At 21.2% G+C, this 14,048-nt stretch overlaps 6 protein-coding genes across 6 annotated transcripts; 3 read left to right on the top strand and 3 right to left on the bottom strand.

Moving 5' to 3' along the window:
• Window positions 1-2,734: 2,734 nt before the first annotated feature.
• On the bottom strand, window positions 2,735-4,025 carry DICPUDRAFT_159526 (uncharacterized protein; the record flags this gene model as incomplete). Its single annotated transcript, XM_003294468.1, has 2 exons — window positions 2,735-3,700; window positions 3,807-4,025. 2 exons carry the CDS (start codon window positions 4,023-4,025, stop codon window positions 2,735-2,737), a joined length of 1,185 nt encoding a protein of 394 aa, XP_003294516.1.
• Window positions 4,026-4,658: 633 nt separating this feature from the next.
• DICPUDRAFT_84989 (uncharacterized protein) lies at window positions 4,659-5,153 on the bottom strand (the record flags this gene model as incomplete). Its single annotated transcript, XM_003294467.1, has 1 exon — window positions 4,659-5,153. The coding sequence occupies one exon, from the start codon at window positions 5,151-5,153 to the stop codon at window positions 4,659-4,661; it is 495 nt and encodes a 164-aa protein (XP_003294515.1).
• A 475-nt stretch (window positions 5,154-5,628) lies between these two features.
• On the bottom strand, window positions 5,629-7,064 carry DICPUDRAFT_159524 (tyrosine-tRNA ligase; the record flags this gene model as incomplete). The annotated part of the gene is made up of 3 exons (XM_003294466.1): window positions 5,629-6,378; window positions 6,453-6,756; window positions 6,967-7,064. 3 exons carry the CDS (start codon window positions 7,062-7,064, stop codon window positions 5,629-5,631), a joined length of 1,152 nt encoding a protein of 383 aa, XP_003294514.1.
• An 838-nt stretch (window positions 7,065-7,902) lies between these two features.
• Window positions 7,903-8,601, top strand: DICPUDRAFT_84987 (uncharacterized protein; the record flags this gene model as incomplete). Its single annotated transcript, XM_003294471.1, has 1 exon — window positions 7,903-8,601. One exon carries the CDS (start codon window positions 7,903-7,905, stop codon window positions 8,599-8,601), a length of 699 nt encoding a protein of 232 aa, XP_003294519.1.
• Window positions 8,602-9,695: 1,094 nt separating this feature from the next.
• On the top strand, window positions 9,696-10,910 carry DICPUDRAFT_99986 (uncharacterized protein). The gene has a single exon (XM_003294470.1). The coding sequence runs from the start codon at window positions 10,068-10,070 to the stop codon at window positions 10,872-10,874; it is 807 nt and encodes a 268-aa protein (XP_003294518.1). The 5' UTR covers window positions 9,696-10,067; the 3' UTR covers window positions 10,875-10,910.
• Window positions 10,911-11,159: 249 nt separating this feature from the next.
• DICPUDRAFT_159521 (uncharacterized protein) lies at window positions 11,160-13,017 on the top strand (the record flags this gene model as incomplete). Its single annotated transcript, XM_003294469.1, has 2 exons — window positions 11,160-11,551; window positions 11,625-13,017. 2 exons carry the CDS (start codon window positions 11,160-11,162, stop codon window positions 13,015-13,017), a joined length of 1,785 nt encoding a protein of 594 aa, XP_003294517.1.
• Window positions 13,018-14,048: the final 1,031 nt, after the last annotated feature.

The following is a 14,048-nucleotide window of genomic DNA, read 5'->3' as shown; positions in this document are numbered from 1 at the left end:
GGGTATAAAAATTAATAAATAATTTATTTTTTATAATTTTTAAAAAAAAAGATTAAAAATTTTGAAATTGAAAATAAAAACAATCACAATATTATTTTAAAAAATAATATAGCGATGTATTTGAACAATTATTGATTGTATTTTTTTTTTTTGGTATATATTGAATTATTTTATTATTTTATAATTTATAGTTTATCTAAATATATTGTTTATAAAAATAAAATATTTAAAATTAAATTCTTGTTGAATTTATAAAAATGTTGATTAATTGTTTTTTAATTTTATAAAAAAAAATAATTAAAAATTAAAATTAATATTTTAATTATAATAATTGATTTATTTTAGTTTGAATACAACTTTTTTGAAAAAGTGTGAGAGCTTTTTTAAAATGAATAAATATTATTATTTATTTTGTGTGTGTGTATGTGTGTGTTTGGGTGTGAATTTAAATAAAAAGATATTGGAATAAAGTTGTGTAATTATAAAATAAGGAAAAAAATAAAAAAAACTATTTTAAATTTAAAAAATAAAAAAAAAAATAAAAAAAAAAAAAAATCAATTTAATAAATCTTGGGTACACATTGTTTATTATTTTTAGAAACAAAAAAAGAGAGGATAAAAATAGGATTGAATTTTTTTTTTTTTTTTTTTTTTATGATTTTTACAAAAACATAAAAGCATTGTGTTGTTTTAAAAAAAAAAAAATTTTAATATTGGTGTGTGTTTTTTAAAATAAATCTGAAATTAAAATGATTTTATAAAAATTAATTCAATATAAAAAATTTTGTGTGCTTGTGACACTTGTTCATATCTTCGAAGCAATCAATAAAAATTTTTTGGGAGAGGGGGGTTTTTTTTTAAGTTTCGCCAAATTGATTTTTTTTTTTTTATTAAAAATTTTACAAAACATAAAAAATTCCCCATTATATAATTAGTTATAACTAACTTCTTCACAGTATTAATTATTTATTGATTTTGGGCAAGAGAACATTATGTATTTTATATTTTTAGGCTCTTTTTTTATTTTTAACAATTTATTTTTTTCCGTAATAATATAAAACCAACGAAGATATAAAAAAAAAAAATAAAAAATAATACATATAAAATTATATTTTTAGTTGTTATTTTTAGTTTACATATAAATTAATACATTACATAAAAAATAATAATAAATCAATAAAACTAGATAAATGTTTATCTCAACTCTTTTTATTAATCAATAGATGATTTTTTTTTTTTTTTTTCAACCATTTGAAAAAACAAACTTTTTTTTTATTTTTTTATTTTTTTTTTTTTTCTTTGGTTGATAGGAGGAGTGTATAAAATATAATCAATTGATTTTAATTTTTCATGATTGAGTTGCACAATATAATAGGTTATTTCCCAAAATGGAAAAAGATATTTATTTTTCCAAATTGGGAACGTTAGCTTTGTAATCAAAGAGGCACCCTAAGATTAAAATTAAAAAAAAAAAAAAAATTCTCAAAATTGTAGAAATTGATAATTTAATTTTTTTTTTTTTTTTTTTCAATCATAATATTCAAATAAAATAAAATATAATGAAAACTATTTTGGTAAATTTTTAAAAAAATCGAAAAATTTAAAAATAAATTTATGATGCCTTCAACGAAATTATTATAATTATATAATATTCCTTTTTAATAAATTATTTAATAAATAGTGGAGTGATTAGAAAAGTAAACACATCGTTTAAAATTCTTACAATCAAATTCACAAAGCTAATTAAAAAATATTTTTATAATAATTGATTTCTTATATTGAAAAAAAAAAAAAATTTCAATTTTTTAAAAAACTATATATCACTATAATGATTATTTTGAAAAGTTTTAAAAAAACATGCCTTATTTATTAAATGTGAATCTTCATTTTTTAAAAATATATTGTGTAAATATTTATACTTTTTTTTCTCCTCTCTTCACACATTTTAAATCGATTTCAATAATTGAAGGTTATAATTTTGTGGTGGTTGAACATGTGTGTGTGTATATCTAAAATTATTAATCATTCTGTTTTTTTTTTTCAATAAATTTAATTTTTTTATATTTTACATTTATAAAAATACATATAAATTTAGGGAGGGGTATTTTTTATTATTTTTGAAAATTCATAGAGTTTTTGTATTGTATATAATTCCACTTTGTTTTTTCAAATAAATATATTAATAACTTTTATTTGAATTTTAAAAACTGCTTGTTATTATATTATTTTTAATATTACTTTGAACAAATTCAATAAAAATTATATATATCAACAACCTTGTCAATTAAAAGAGTTGACAATATATATTTTAATTATATTTAGGATAATTAACAAATCTAAACTCAAAAGTTGTTTAAATATTTAAAAGCTCAAGTTTTTATAATAATTTATATAAATATATTTTTTTAATAATTTTATTTAAATTTTTTTTATAATTTTTTTTTTTTTTTTTTTATAAATATAAAAAATTAATTTTTTTTAAATCTATATTTTATTTTATAAATCAGATTTGATTCTATTTTTAACACCAATTTAAAATAAAATTCAAAAAAAAATTTACCCCCCCACCACACAAATCTATTTACAAATATTTTATTTTTTAATTTTTTTTTTTTTTTTATTTTTTTTTTTGTTTAAAATTCTATAAATACAAATTTACATTGGTTTATTATTAATATATAGTAAATAGTGATTTGCTAATTTCAGCCCTCTATTCCACATTATTATTTTATTTTTAGGAGTCATTATTGTTGGTGATTGTATCTGAATCGTTACTTGTAGTGATACTATTTAAAACATTTTCTTCTTTTACTTGTTTAACTTCTAATACCACAGAAACGGTTTGTGATAATGTTTCATTAATAGCTTCCCCTTCTTCCTGCTCTTTATTTGGCTCTAATGGTAAGAGGTTATCTTTAGCTTGATTTGCCTCTTCACTTAGTTTAGCATCGTGACCGTCTTCATTTTTAATTTCACTTTCTAGAGGCTTTTCAAAAGTTGTAGAAACACTTTCATCAACATGGGCTTCATTTTTATCGGTAGTACTAATATTAGCTTCGGGAATTACTTCACTATTTTTAGATTCATTATTTTCTTCCATTTCATTTTCTTTTATTGTGGTTGCTGTTGTAGATATTGATTCATTAGTTTCAATATTTGTAATTATTTCATTAACTGTTATTTCTTTATTTATGGTTTCATTATTTGTAGCTTCATTATTTGTGTTTTCATTATTTGTGGTTTGATTATTATTATTATTATCATCAGTAGTTGTTTCATTATTATTTATTTCGCTGATTGTGCTATTTGATTCGATATTGTTGTTTACACTGGTACTATTATTATCAGTTTTGATTTCATCTTTATTTGTTGTTGTTGTTGTTGCTATAGTGGCGATATCAGATCTAATACTTTCCATACTAACTTGTTTCTTTAGCTCTATTCCTCTGTTTAATAAATTGTTGTGGTAACTAATATCATTTCTAGATTCGCTAAATTCTTTTTCTTTATTAATTTTAAACTTTGCATTTTTACATTTATTAATTTTTTTAGATTTATAAATGTAATATGCTAAACCAGCGCCAACAATACATGATATGTATACCATTCTCCATTTTGTTTTGTGAATACTCTTTTTAAAAGAAAACTTTTGGCCATTCATTACATCGATATTGTTTCTATATAAATGTCTATGGTTTTGCTATTATAAAAAAAATTAAAAAAAGTAAAAATTAAAATATAAAAAAAAAATTAATTAGTATTTTTAAATTTAATTATCAATTATCAATTATTAATTATTTACTTACTCCTTTTGTAATATTAGGTAATACAATTTTATAGTCGTCATTACCAACAGTAAAACTTGTTACATAGTCTTTAACAGAGTGTTGAAATGGGCCATATCCGTTAACAAAGATACTGGATTCCAAAGATTTCTCTTTGGGTATCAAATTAAATTCAATTTCTAAATTATCAGTTTCAAAATTCCAAATTGTAGTTCCACCAATATTTTTTTTAATTATCATTTTATAATTATAATTATTTGTATCTATTTATTTTTTTTAATAAGATTTATCAATCAAAAAAAAAAAAAAAATTATAATAGTAATGATTAAAAAAAAAATATAAGGTAAAAAAATAAAAAATAAAAAATAAAAAAAAAAATAAAAAAAATAATAGAAATATTTCTCTTTAGTTTCGTTTTTTTTCTCTTTATAATAAATCACCCAAATCTTTTGGTTAAAGGACGAAGTTTTTTAAGATATTTTATTAAAAAACATTTATTATATATTTAATCAATCATTTTTTTCATTGGTAATTATGAAAAATGATAATAAAATAAAAAAAATAATTTAAAAAAATAAAAAAAATAATTTAAAAAAATAGTGTTTGAAAAAAAAAATCTTGATGATTGATTGTTTTTTTTTTAATTATTTTTTTTTTTTAATTGTTTTTTTTTTTTTTTTTAGTAGATTTTTACAATGATTAATTTGATTTAATTTAATTAAAATTATAAAAAAGTAAAAACCAAATATTTTAAACTGTTTGTCTCTTTTCATCATTACTAAAATTTAAAATTAATTTCACACGCACAAAAAATAAAAAATAAAATCCAAATTTATTAAAAACACTGATTTTTTTATGGAGAGAAAGGTAGTTTATTTATTTTTATAGTTTAAATAAAAGGCTGACACACAATCTATTTTGTTTGAAAGTGAAAAGGCACAGATTTCATTAGTTTTTCTTTGTATCATATTATAGGCAGAATTTTTTGTAACTCTTGGTTGGATTGATATTCCGAGAACTCTATCTATACTATCAATAAGAATTTTAGCAAATTTATTACCAAAAACTTTAGATAGGATGTCAATAACGTAATCTCTTTTTAATATTTTGCATTTTAAAAAAATGATTATTGTATTAACATATTTTTTTAATTCGTACGAAAAATTATTTATGGTTAACAATGATTGAGTTATTGAAAAATTATTATTATTATAATTGTTATTATGGGCTTTTACTAAACATTCATAATAATAAATTGTATCATTGAAAAGTAACAATTTTTGGTGGCTAAGATGGGGAATATAGTGTTTTGAATTGTCTAAAAGGTTCTTTACTTGTGAAAAATATCTTTCTTTATTCAATATCATATTGGTTCTTCTGATTTTATTTAAATACTAAAATATTTTCAGTTAGTTTTTTAAAAAAAAAAAAAAAAAAAAAAGATTATTACCTTAATATTTTTTAAAAAAATAGTATATTTGTTGGAATCCATTGTATGTTTATATTGTTTTTGTTTTTTTTATTTGATAAAACTTTTTAAATGATAATAAAAAAAAAAATTTGGTTTTTGTTTTTTTTTTTTTGTGATTCTGCAAATCTAAAAAAGTTATATGTCAGTTCCAAAAAAAATTAACATAAAATTATAAAAAATTATAAAAAAAAAATAAAAAAAAAATTAATTTGCAAAATAGATTTATAGGAAAAAAAAAAGTAGCCAGATACATTTTTCATAAAATATATATTTTTTTAATTTTAAATTTTATTAATATTTATAATAAAGGATAAAGAAAAAAAAAAGAGATTAAAAATTAATAATAAAAATTGTATTAATTTTTTTTTATCTTATCTGGTGACAGCGTATGATCTAACAGTTTTGAGGAGGGCAGCAGCTTCTGGATTATTGGCGAAATGATCACGAACTGGTTGTAACATAGCATTGATAGCTTTGGCGATGACTGGTTTAAGTTCAGATGGATGGATCTTTTCAGCTTTGTAGTCATCTTCTAATTGTTGGTATGAGGTATAAACAACTTCACCTTGATCTTTAATGTTGATGGTGAGAGATTCGACTTTTTGGAAAACGATATGTTTGGTGTAGTCGAGGATTGGATTCTTTTCAATGATACCTGGTGGACAGTAGGCTTTTTTAATTTTAGTGTTGACATCAGCTTCAGTATCTTCCATAAAGATGGCAGATTCTGGATCTGATTTTGACATTTTTTCTTGACCTTCTTTGAGACCACTTAACATATGATGTGAAACGATGATTGGCTTGTTCTTGATTTTAACTTTATCGCAATATTCAATGGCTAACATATTAACTTTTCTTTGATCCATACCTAATTGACAAATATCAGCTTTTAAGTAAAAGATATCAGCACATTGCATACATGGGTATAATAATTGAGCACACATTAAATCATCTTCTTCATTTCTACCCATAATTTGTGAGCATTTCTTGATACGTGGAACATTGAATTTACGAGCAATATCCATAACTCTTAACCAATAATCATTTGGATTTTTATTAATTTCGTCTGATGACCATAAAAACTCAACATTTTCCATATCCATACCAGTAGCCTTCCAAATCTAAAAATAAAATAAAATAAAAAATAATTAATATAAATAATAATACGGTTATATTATTATATTTATATACATACTTCAATCATGTATTGACCAACTTTTCTGATTTTATTTAAATCACCATTCATTTTATTGTTTAACATGGCGAACCAATCAGCAACCCAAAAGATAAAGGTACAACCAGCTTTGGTCATACGATTAACATTGATTGATTTTAAGATACCTTGAGCAATGTGCATTCTGCCAGATGGTTCAAAACCATCATAACATCTTAATCTTTCTTTACCATTTAACAATCTAATTAAACTTTCTTCGCTGATAATTTCTTCACCAACTTGTTTAATTAATTCTAATCTTTCTTTATTTTTTTCACTTAATTCACTATATTTTGATTTTGTAAAAGTTAGTATTTAATTATATTTTTCTATTTTTGTTTGATTATTTATATGTTTGCTATTTGACTGTTTGATTGTTTGACTGTTTGATTATTTGATTGTTTGATTATTTGATTATTTATTTGTTTTTTAAATTTCGATGTTGTTTTTTATTTTATTTTTTTATTTTCATTGCAACGAAAACTATAATACATACATGGCTGGTTTAGCTGGAGCAGCAGCTGGAGTAGCTACTGGTTTATCTTCAACCTTTAAGTTTTCTAAACTTTTTTCAACACCAGTTTCAGTTGACATTTTATATATAAAGATTTCTTTTTTAAAATGAAAATAAAATAAAAAAAAATGATAATTTCGAAAATTTATAAAAAAAAAAAAAAAAAAAAATTTTAATTTTTAAAAAAAAATTTAAAAAAAAATAATATTTTTTTTGCAACAAACACATAAATTTATCAGAATAAACATAAAATATATATAAATATAAAACCAAAATAAAATATAAAATGAAAATATAAAATAAAATATAAATTATTTAAAGATTTAATAAATAATTATCATATTTTTCTCGAAAATAAAAAAGTAAAAAAATAAAATAAAAAAATAAAAAAAAAAAATAAAAAAAAAAAAGAAAAATTTCTATAATTAGATAATATGTGTTAAATTATTATACACCCCCTTTATATAAATAATAGTAATAATTCAATAAGATTGATATTAAATGATAGAGAAGTATATCTATGAAGTTACCTGTAGATATCGAAGGTATGGATGATCATGTAATAAAGAAAAAAAAAATGGTCAATAATATAATGGTAATTAAATTATATCACATCATCACTATCACAAATTAAATAAAAAAAAAAATAAAAAATAAATACATTAAATAAAGAGTATCCTTTTTATACCCACACCCACAAAAAAATTATAATGATAAAATTAACTTTTTTTAAATCTGGACTGCACAGCTTCACAATACCAATTTCAACAGTTGTAATTGTTGGTTTTTTTTTTTTTTTTTAAAAATAAATTTATTTTTAATTTTTTTTATTATTTAACCTTAAAAATATAAATAAAAAATTAATTTTTACAGCTCATAATAATAACTTATAATATTATTAATAGTTATAGTAATAAAATGAATAAATTCTTTATTGTTTTAATTATCTTTATTTTTTTAAATAGTATTTCAAATGCTTTGGAATTTAGAAAATTGGTTTACACTAAAGAAAGTTGTATAGGTGATCCTCAAGTTGTATACTCCGGCTCTGAATGCTCTCCATTGGGATTTGTAAATTTTTTTAATGAAACATTGGTTTCTGTTGGACCAGCTACAGAATCCTCTTGTAAAAATGCCGGAAAGAATGAAACAATGGCCACTGTTTCTCCATCAAAGAACTATCCATTAAACAAGTGTGTACGTGGCGGCAATGGTAACCATTTTTACTATATTTCTTCTGTAAAGGGTAACCCAGTTTCCATCAAAGGCTATTGCACAACATATACCTACTTTGGCGAGGATTGCGATGGTGTTTTAGTATACTCGTTCCAAAACGGCACTTGTGTTAACAGTACTAAAGAATCCCAGTTTAGAAAATTAGTATGCACCGGTAAAGAGACCTTGATTTATGACTGTGGATCTGATTCCCAATGTGGCTCAAGTAGTTGTTATCTTTCAACTACTGACTCTGGTAAAATAGGTGAAAACACTTGTAACATCAAAGAAATACCAATTGCTGATGCTGAATATGCCAATTTCTCTGCAAAATTATCGTATTCACCAATTGTTAATTTATTATCTTCTTTATTTGTTATTTTTTCATTTTTTTATTTATAATAAACAATAAATAAACTAATAGATATTTAACATAATAATAAAAATAATTATATTATAGATTAAAATTTTTATATTTTATTGAATATACTATTTTTATCACCAAGTATACTTAAAATACATACACACATACATATATAAATATAAAATAGCAAGATTTATAACCCTCCTATAAAAAATTACTATTTATTATAAAGAGCAATAAATATTTCTATAACATATTTGTATATTTAAAAAAGCAATATTGTTTAATTAATTAAAATCAATTAATTTAAAATAAAATGATGCCGTTATTTTTGTAAATTAGGATCAAATAATTTAATATATATTTGAATTTTTTTAAAAATTAATGGAGATGAATTACAATAATGCTATTATTTTTGATATTGTTATTAAAGTATTTATCCATAAAGATATGTTGGAGGTATATATAGAATATAATTTATTATAATCTAAAAAAGTATAAAAAATTGAAATAGGGGTAAATATAATATTGCTATATATTTTTAAATTTATTTAATTAAATTATATTTTTATGAAAGGGGTGAACCCCCTTTTTTTTTTAATTTTTTTTTTTTTTATCAAAAATTTTATTAAAATTCTTTTTTTTTTTAATTTAATCTTTATTTTTCTTACAATGATGTTATTTATCATGATAACACAGTAATAACCACACTATTAACAGTCTCAAAACACAACAACAAACAATACATAGGGTAATTGCATACCCTTTTTCCTTTTCTTTTTTCTTTTTTTTCCCTAATTGATATTGTGTTTTATATGTATATCATAAATTAATCACTTAATAATTTAATTTTTAATTAATTTTTTTTTTTTTCAAAGCAATATTGCACAAATACATACAAACAAATTCACACACACACACACATACACACATATATAAAACTATTAATTTAAATAAATAATGTATACTCCTACTTTATTCACCCTATTTTAGTTATTGTTTTTTTTTTTTATTTTTTTTTTGTTTTATTTAATGAATTTTTTTTTTTTATTAATTTAATTATTAATTTTTTTATTTGTCACAATTTTTTTATATTTTAAATTAACCATTAATTTTGCAAATCAATTTTAAACATAAACATAATAAATAATTGTTATTTTTTAAATTGCTTAATACTAATAATATTAAAAATAAAATTAAAAATTAAATAATCAAAATAATCAAAATAATTTAAAATAAAATTAATCTTTTAAATAAATGTTAAATCTTATCACTAAATAACAAATAAAATAAAAAATAAAATAATAATAAAAAATAAAATATTTTTAAAATCAAATAAACTGATAAACCAAATAGAATAATAATAATAGTAATAATAAAAATAATAATAAAAAAAAGACAATTTTTTTTATAATTATTATTTTTATTTTTTTTTTTTTCAATAAAAACTTTTAAAAAATAATAACTACCTAAATATTGTGTTTTATAAGAAACAAAATAAAAAATGAAATTATATTTATTACTTATAATAATAGTTTTTAATTTAATTTTAAATTGTAAAGGTTACGAAATAAAATTAACACTATATAATAATGCCAAAAAAAACTGTACAGATTTCAATTCTTCAAATATGGTTGTTTCGTTTAGTAGCACAAAGTGCGGAGATTTAGGCTTGATAGAAGAAACCAACCTCGAAGGAACTAAAGGAAAAATATATTATTCAATTGACCTGACAAGTAAAAAGGCATGTCAAGATGCCGATGCAACAGAAATGATCCAAGTAGATGAATTTGACGTAAATGAACAATGTAAATATACCTCAACCAGCTACTATCATAAATTTTCAGTCAATCGAAATGCAAAACCCAAAGTAGAATTGGGAATGTGTAATGCAATAACCATTTTTGACAACGATTGTGACTACATAAAAATAAGATCTTTCCACAACAATTCATGTTTCTTAGAAAACCTTGGTGAATATAGAAAATACTTTTGTATTGGTGACAAATATTTCACTTACTCTTGCGGACCAGATAGAACATGTTCAAATTGTAAAGAAGTCATTGTTGACGAAAGATATGCCAATAACACTCAATGCACCGGGTTGGATCCAAATTCCTTTGAATACCAAGATTATTTAAATTATTATTACCCAAAACCCACAGAAACACCAGAAACAACAGAAGCACCAGAAACACCAGAAAAACCACAAAGTCCAGAAGAAAATGAATTTTCTAATTTAAATAACTCTTTTAGATTATCTTTAAATTTGTTTTTAATTTTATTTAATATTTATATCATTTTAATATAAAAATAAAAAAATAAAAAAAAAATTATTTTTGTAAATAAATTATATATAAAATATTTTTTTAATTTTTTTTTTAAAACTTTGAAATAAATCAATCGATCGAAATAGATTTTTTGTTTTTAAAAATGTGATTAATTAAAATAAAAAAAAGAAAAAAAAAAAAAGTTATTTTTATTTTTAATTTTTTTAATTTTTTTTAATTTTTTTCGGTTTATAAACTTTTTAAAATTTTTTTAAAATTTTTTTATTTCAAAATATTATATTGTATTTTAAATTTAAAATAATATAATGATATCATCTGTTGCAAATTGGATCAGTTGTAGTACCAATGCAATGGATCGTTGGATATTCGGAGAGGGTGAAGATGAATCAACTTCATCAAGTAGTAACGAATCATATGATGAAAATGATGAATCAACATCTTCATCATCATCTAGCGACAGTGAAGATGGAAAGAGGAATTCAATTTTAGAAGTATCATCAAATAGTAATGAGGATGGTTTAGTTTATTCCTGGGGTTATAATTATTTTGGTCAATGTGGTAATGGAGGCAATCAAACTATTATAGTACCATCACCTGTTCAATTTTCAATAGATATTAAAATTTCAATTAAAACTATAGCATGTGGTGATAGTCATACTTTAGCCATAGCCGAAAATCCATATGGGCTATATAGTTGGTAAGATATATAAATTTTATAAAAAAAAAAAAAAAAGATTAATAAATTAACTTTTATTATTATTATTATAAAGGGGCTGTAATAGATGGGGTCAACTAGGTTTAGGTGATCAAATTAATAGAAATCAACCAACAAGAATTAATCATAGTGATCGTGCAACATTTGTAGCTATAGCATGTGGTAGTCAACATAGTATGATAGTATCAAATTTTGGTGAGCTCTATACATTTGGATGTGGTACAACAGGTCGTTTAGGTTTAGGTGATGAGTCACCACGTTTCAAACCAACAGTAGTATCATCATTAGTTGGGAAGCAAATTGTATCATGTGGAGCAGGTGTTATGCATAGTTCATGTGTCGATTCAACAGGTAAAATTTATTCATTTGGATGGAATCGTTATGGTCAATTGGGTACAGGTAGCGTTAAAAGTCACACATTACCAGCTAAAATGAAAGAAACTCAAATCACATCAAAAATGCATTTCGTTAAAGTAGTATGTGGTAAGAATCATACATTAGCATTGTCAAATAATGGTGAAATGGTTAGTTTTGGTTTTAATGCATGTGGTCAACTTGGTGTAGGAAGTCATTTAGATCAAATTAACCCAACAAAAATAGAGTTCTCTGAAAAGGTTTTGGATATTGCCACTGGTTACTATCATAGTTTGTGTGTCACCGATAATGGAGAAGCATATTCATGGGGTTATATGAGCGATGGTGGTTTGGGTCTTAGCGAAGTCTACACTCATCAAACCAAACCAAAATTAATACCATTGGTTCATATAAGACATACATTTTCAGACTCTAACGATGCATTCGATGAAATCTATGGCAAAGGTGATGAAAATACTACAGAAGAAACAATAGAGAATCATAAAAAATACATTCAAGACAAATACTCTACCGGTGATTTTGTCGAAAAAGTTGGTGCAGGTGCTTGGAACTCTGCTATTATTACATCGTCGGGTAAACTCTACACTTTTGGTTATGGTGACACTTTTAGAACTGGCAATCACGAAGAAAATGATCAAGATATTCCAATTATCATCGAACAAGACAAATGGGGTTTAGAAAGAAATTTTAATATAAAAGAAGATTTAGATATAGATTTAAATGAAATTATTGAACTCGAAAAAGAAAAAAGATTATTAAAACAAAAGAAAAAACAATTAAAATTAGAAAAGCAACAATTAAAAGAAAATCAAGATAAAAATGTAATAATAGAAAATGTAGAAAAAGATTTAAGTTCATTAAATATAAATAATAGCAATAATATAAATACTAATAATAATAATAATAATAATGATAATAATAACAATCATAGTGATAATAGTAATAATAGCTCACCAAATATAATAACAAATAAAATCAATATAAATAATATAAAGGTATATTCAAAAGTTACAAATATAGCTTTTGGAGGGGCTCATTCTATAGCAGTTGTTAGAAATTCATTAAAAAAATAAATTGATATATAATTTATATCAAAGTAAACCCAATTGTTTTTTTTTCATTTTTTTTATTTTTTTAAAAAAAACTCAATTCCTTTCATTAAATGTTTATTAAGAAAAAAATACTTTTGGTAGATTTACAAAAAACAAATAAAAAAAAATAATCTTTATCTATCTGTATTATAAATGTTAAAAATACAACATGCATGTAAGTAGTAAATAGTATATTTTATTTATTTCTATTTCCTTTTCTATTTAAGTTTTTTTTTATTTTTTTATTTTTTATTTTTTATTTTTTATTTTTTTTTTTACAAAATACCATTTTTTAACAAGTAGTAGTAGTTTTTCCAATTTTTTTTTTATACCAACTTTAGTTTGGTTTTTAGTAATACAAAATTCAAAATTTATAATCTCATTTAATTCTATCGAGATGGAATTACCCAGTTATTATAACAATCTTTGTTTATAAGGAATAATGTATCTTTTTTTTATAAAATAAAAAAAATAACAACAGTATACAGAATAAATATAAGTAATAAAATATACTTATATAATTAGGTTTTTTTTAATATCCATAATAGGTGTTTTTTTTATTTTCTTTTTTTTTCATATTATTTAAACATAATAATATGCATATTGTTAAGTATTTATTATAATCTCATCAAAAACACCCCAATAAATCACCAGCCCACTAACACACACAAAAAAAAAAAACAATATGTTTTAAAAATTGGTAATAAAAGAAAATAGAGTATATTGTGAGGGTGTTAAAATTTGATCTAATTTATATTTATTAGAGTGTTTAGTAATAAAATGGTATACTAACATAAATATTAAACATATTTAAATTTTGTTTTTAATAAATTTAATTTTTTTTTTTTTTTTTTTTTTTTTTAAAAAAGGTTTTTTTTTCCCTCTCCCTTTCCCTTTTTTACCCAGGGAATATAACCCCACTTATTTGTTTTTTTTTAAAAAAATTTTAATTTTTAACTAAACCCAAATTGCTATTGTTATTTTTTTATTTTTAAAAAATTTTTATTTTTAAA

This window comes from Dictyostelium purpureum (assembly GCF_000190715.1).
Source record: "Dictyostelium purpureum unplaced genomic scaffold DICPUscaffold_574, whole genome shotgun sequence".
NCBI classification, from domain to species: Eukaryota; Evosea; class Eumycetozoa; order Dictyosteliales; family Dictyosteliaceae; genus Dictyostelium; species Dictyostelium purpureum.
Note: the sequence above shows the minus strand (reverse complement) of the source record. Positions and strands in the feature narration are given on the sequence as shown.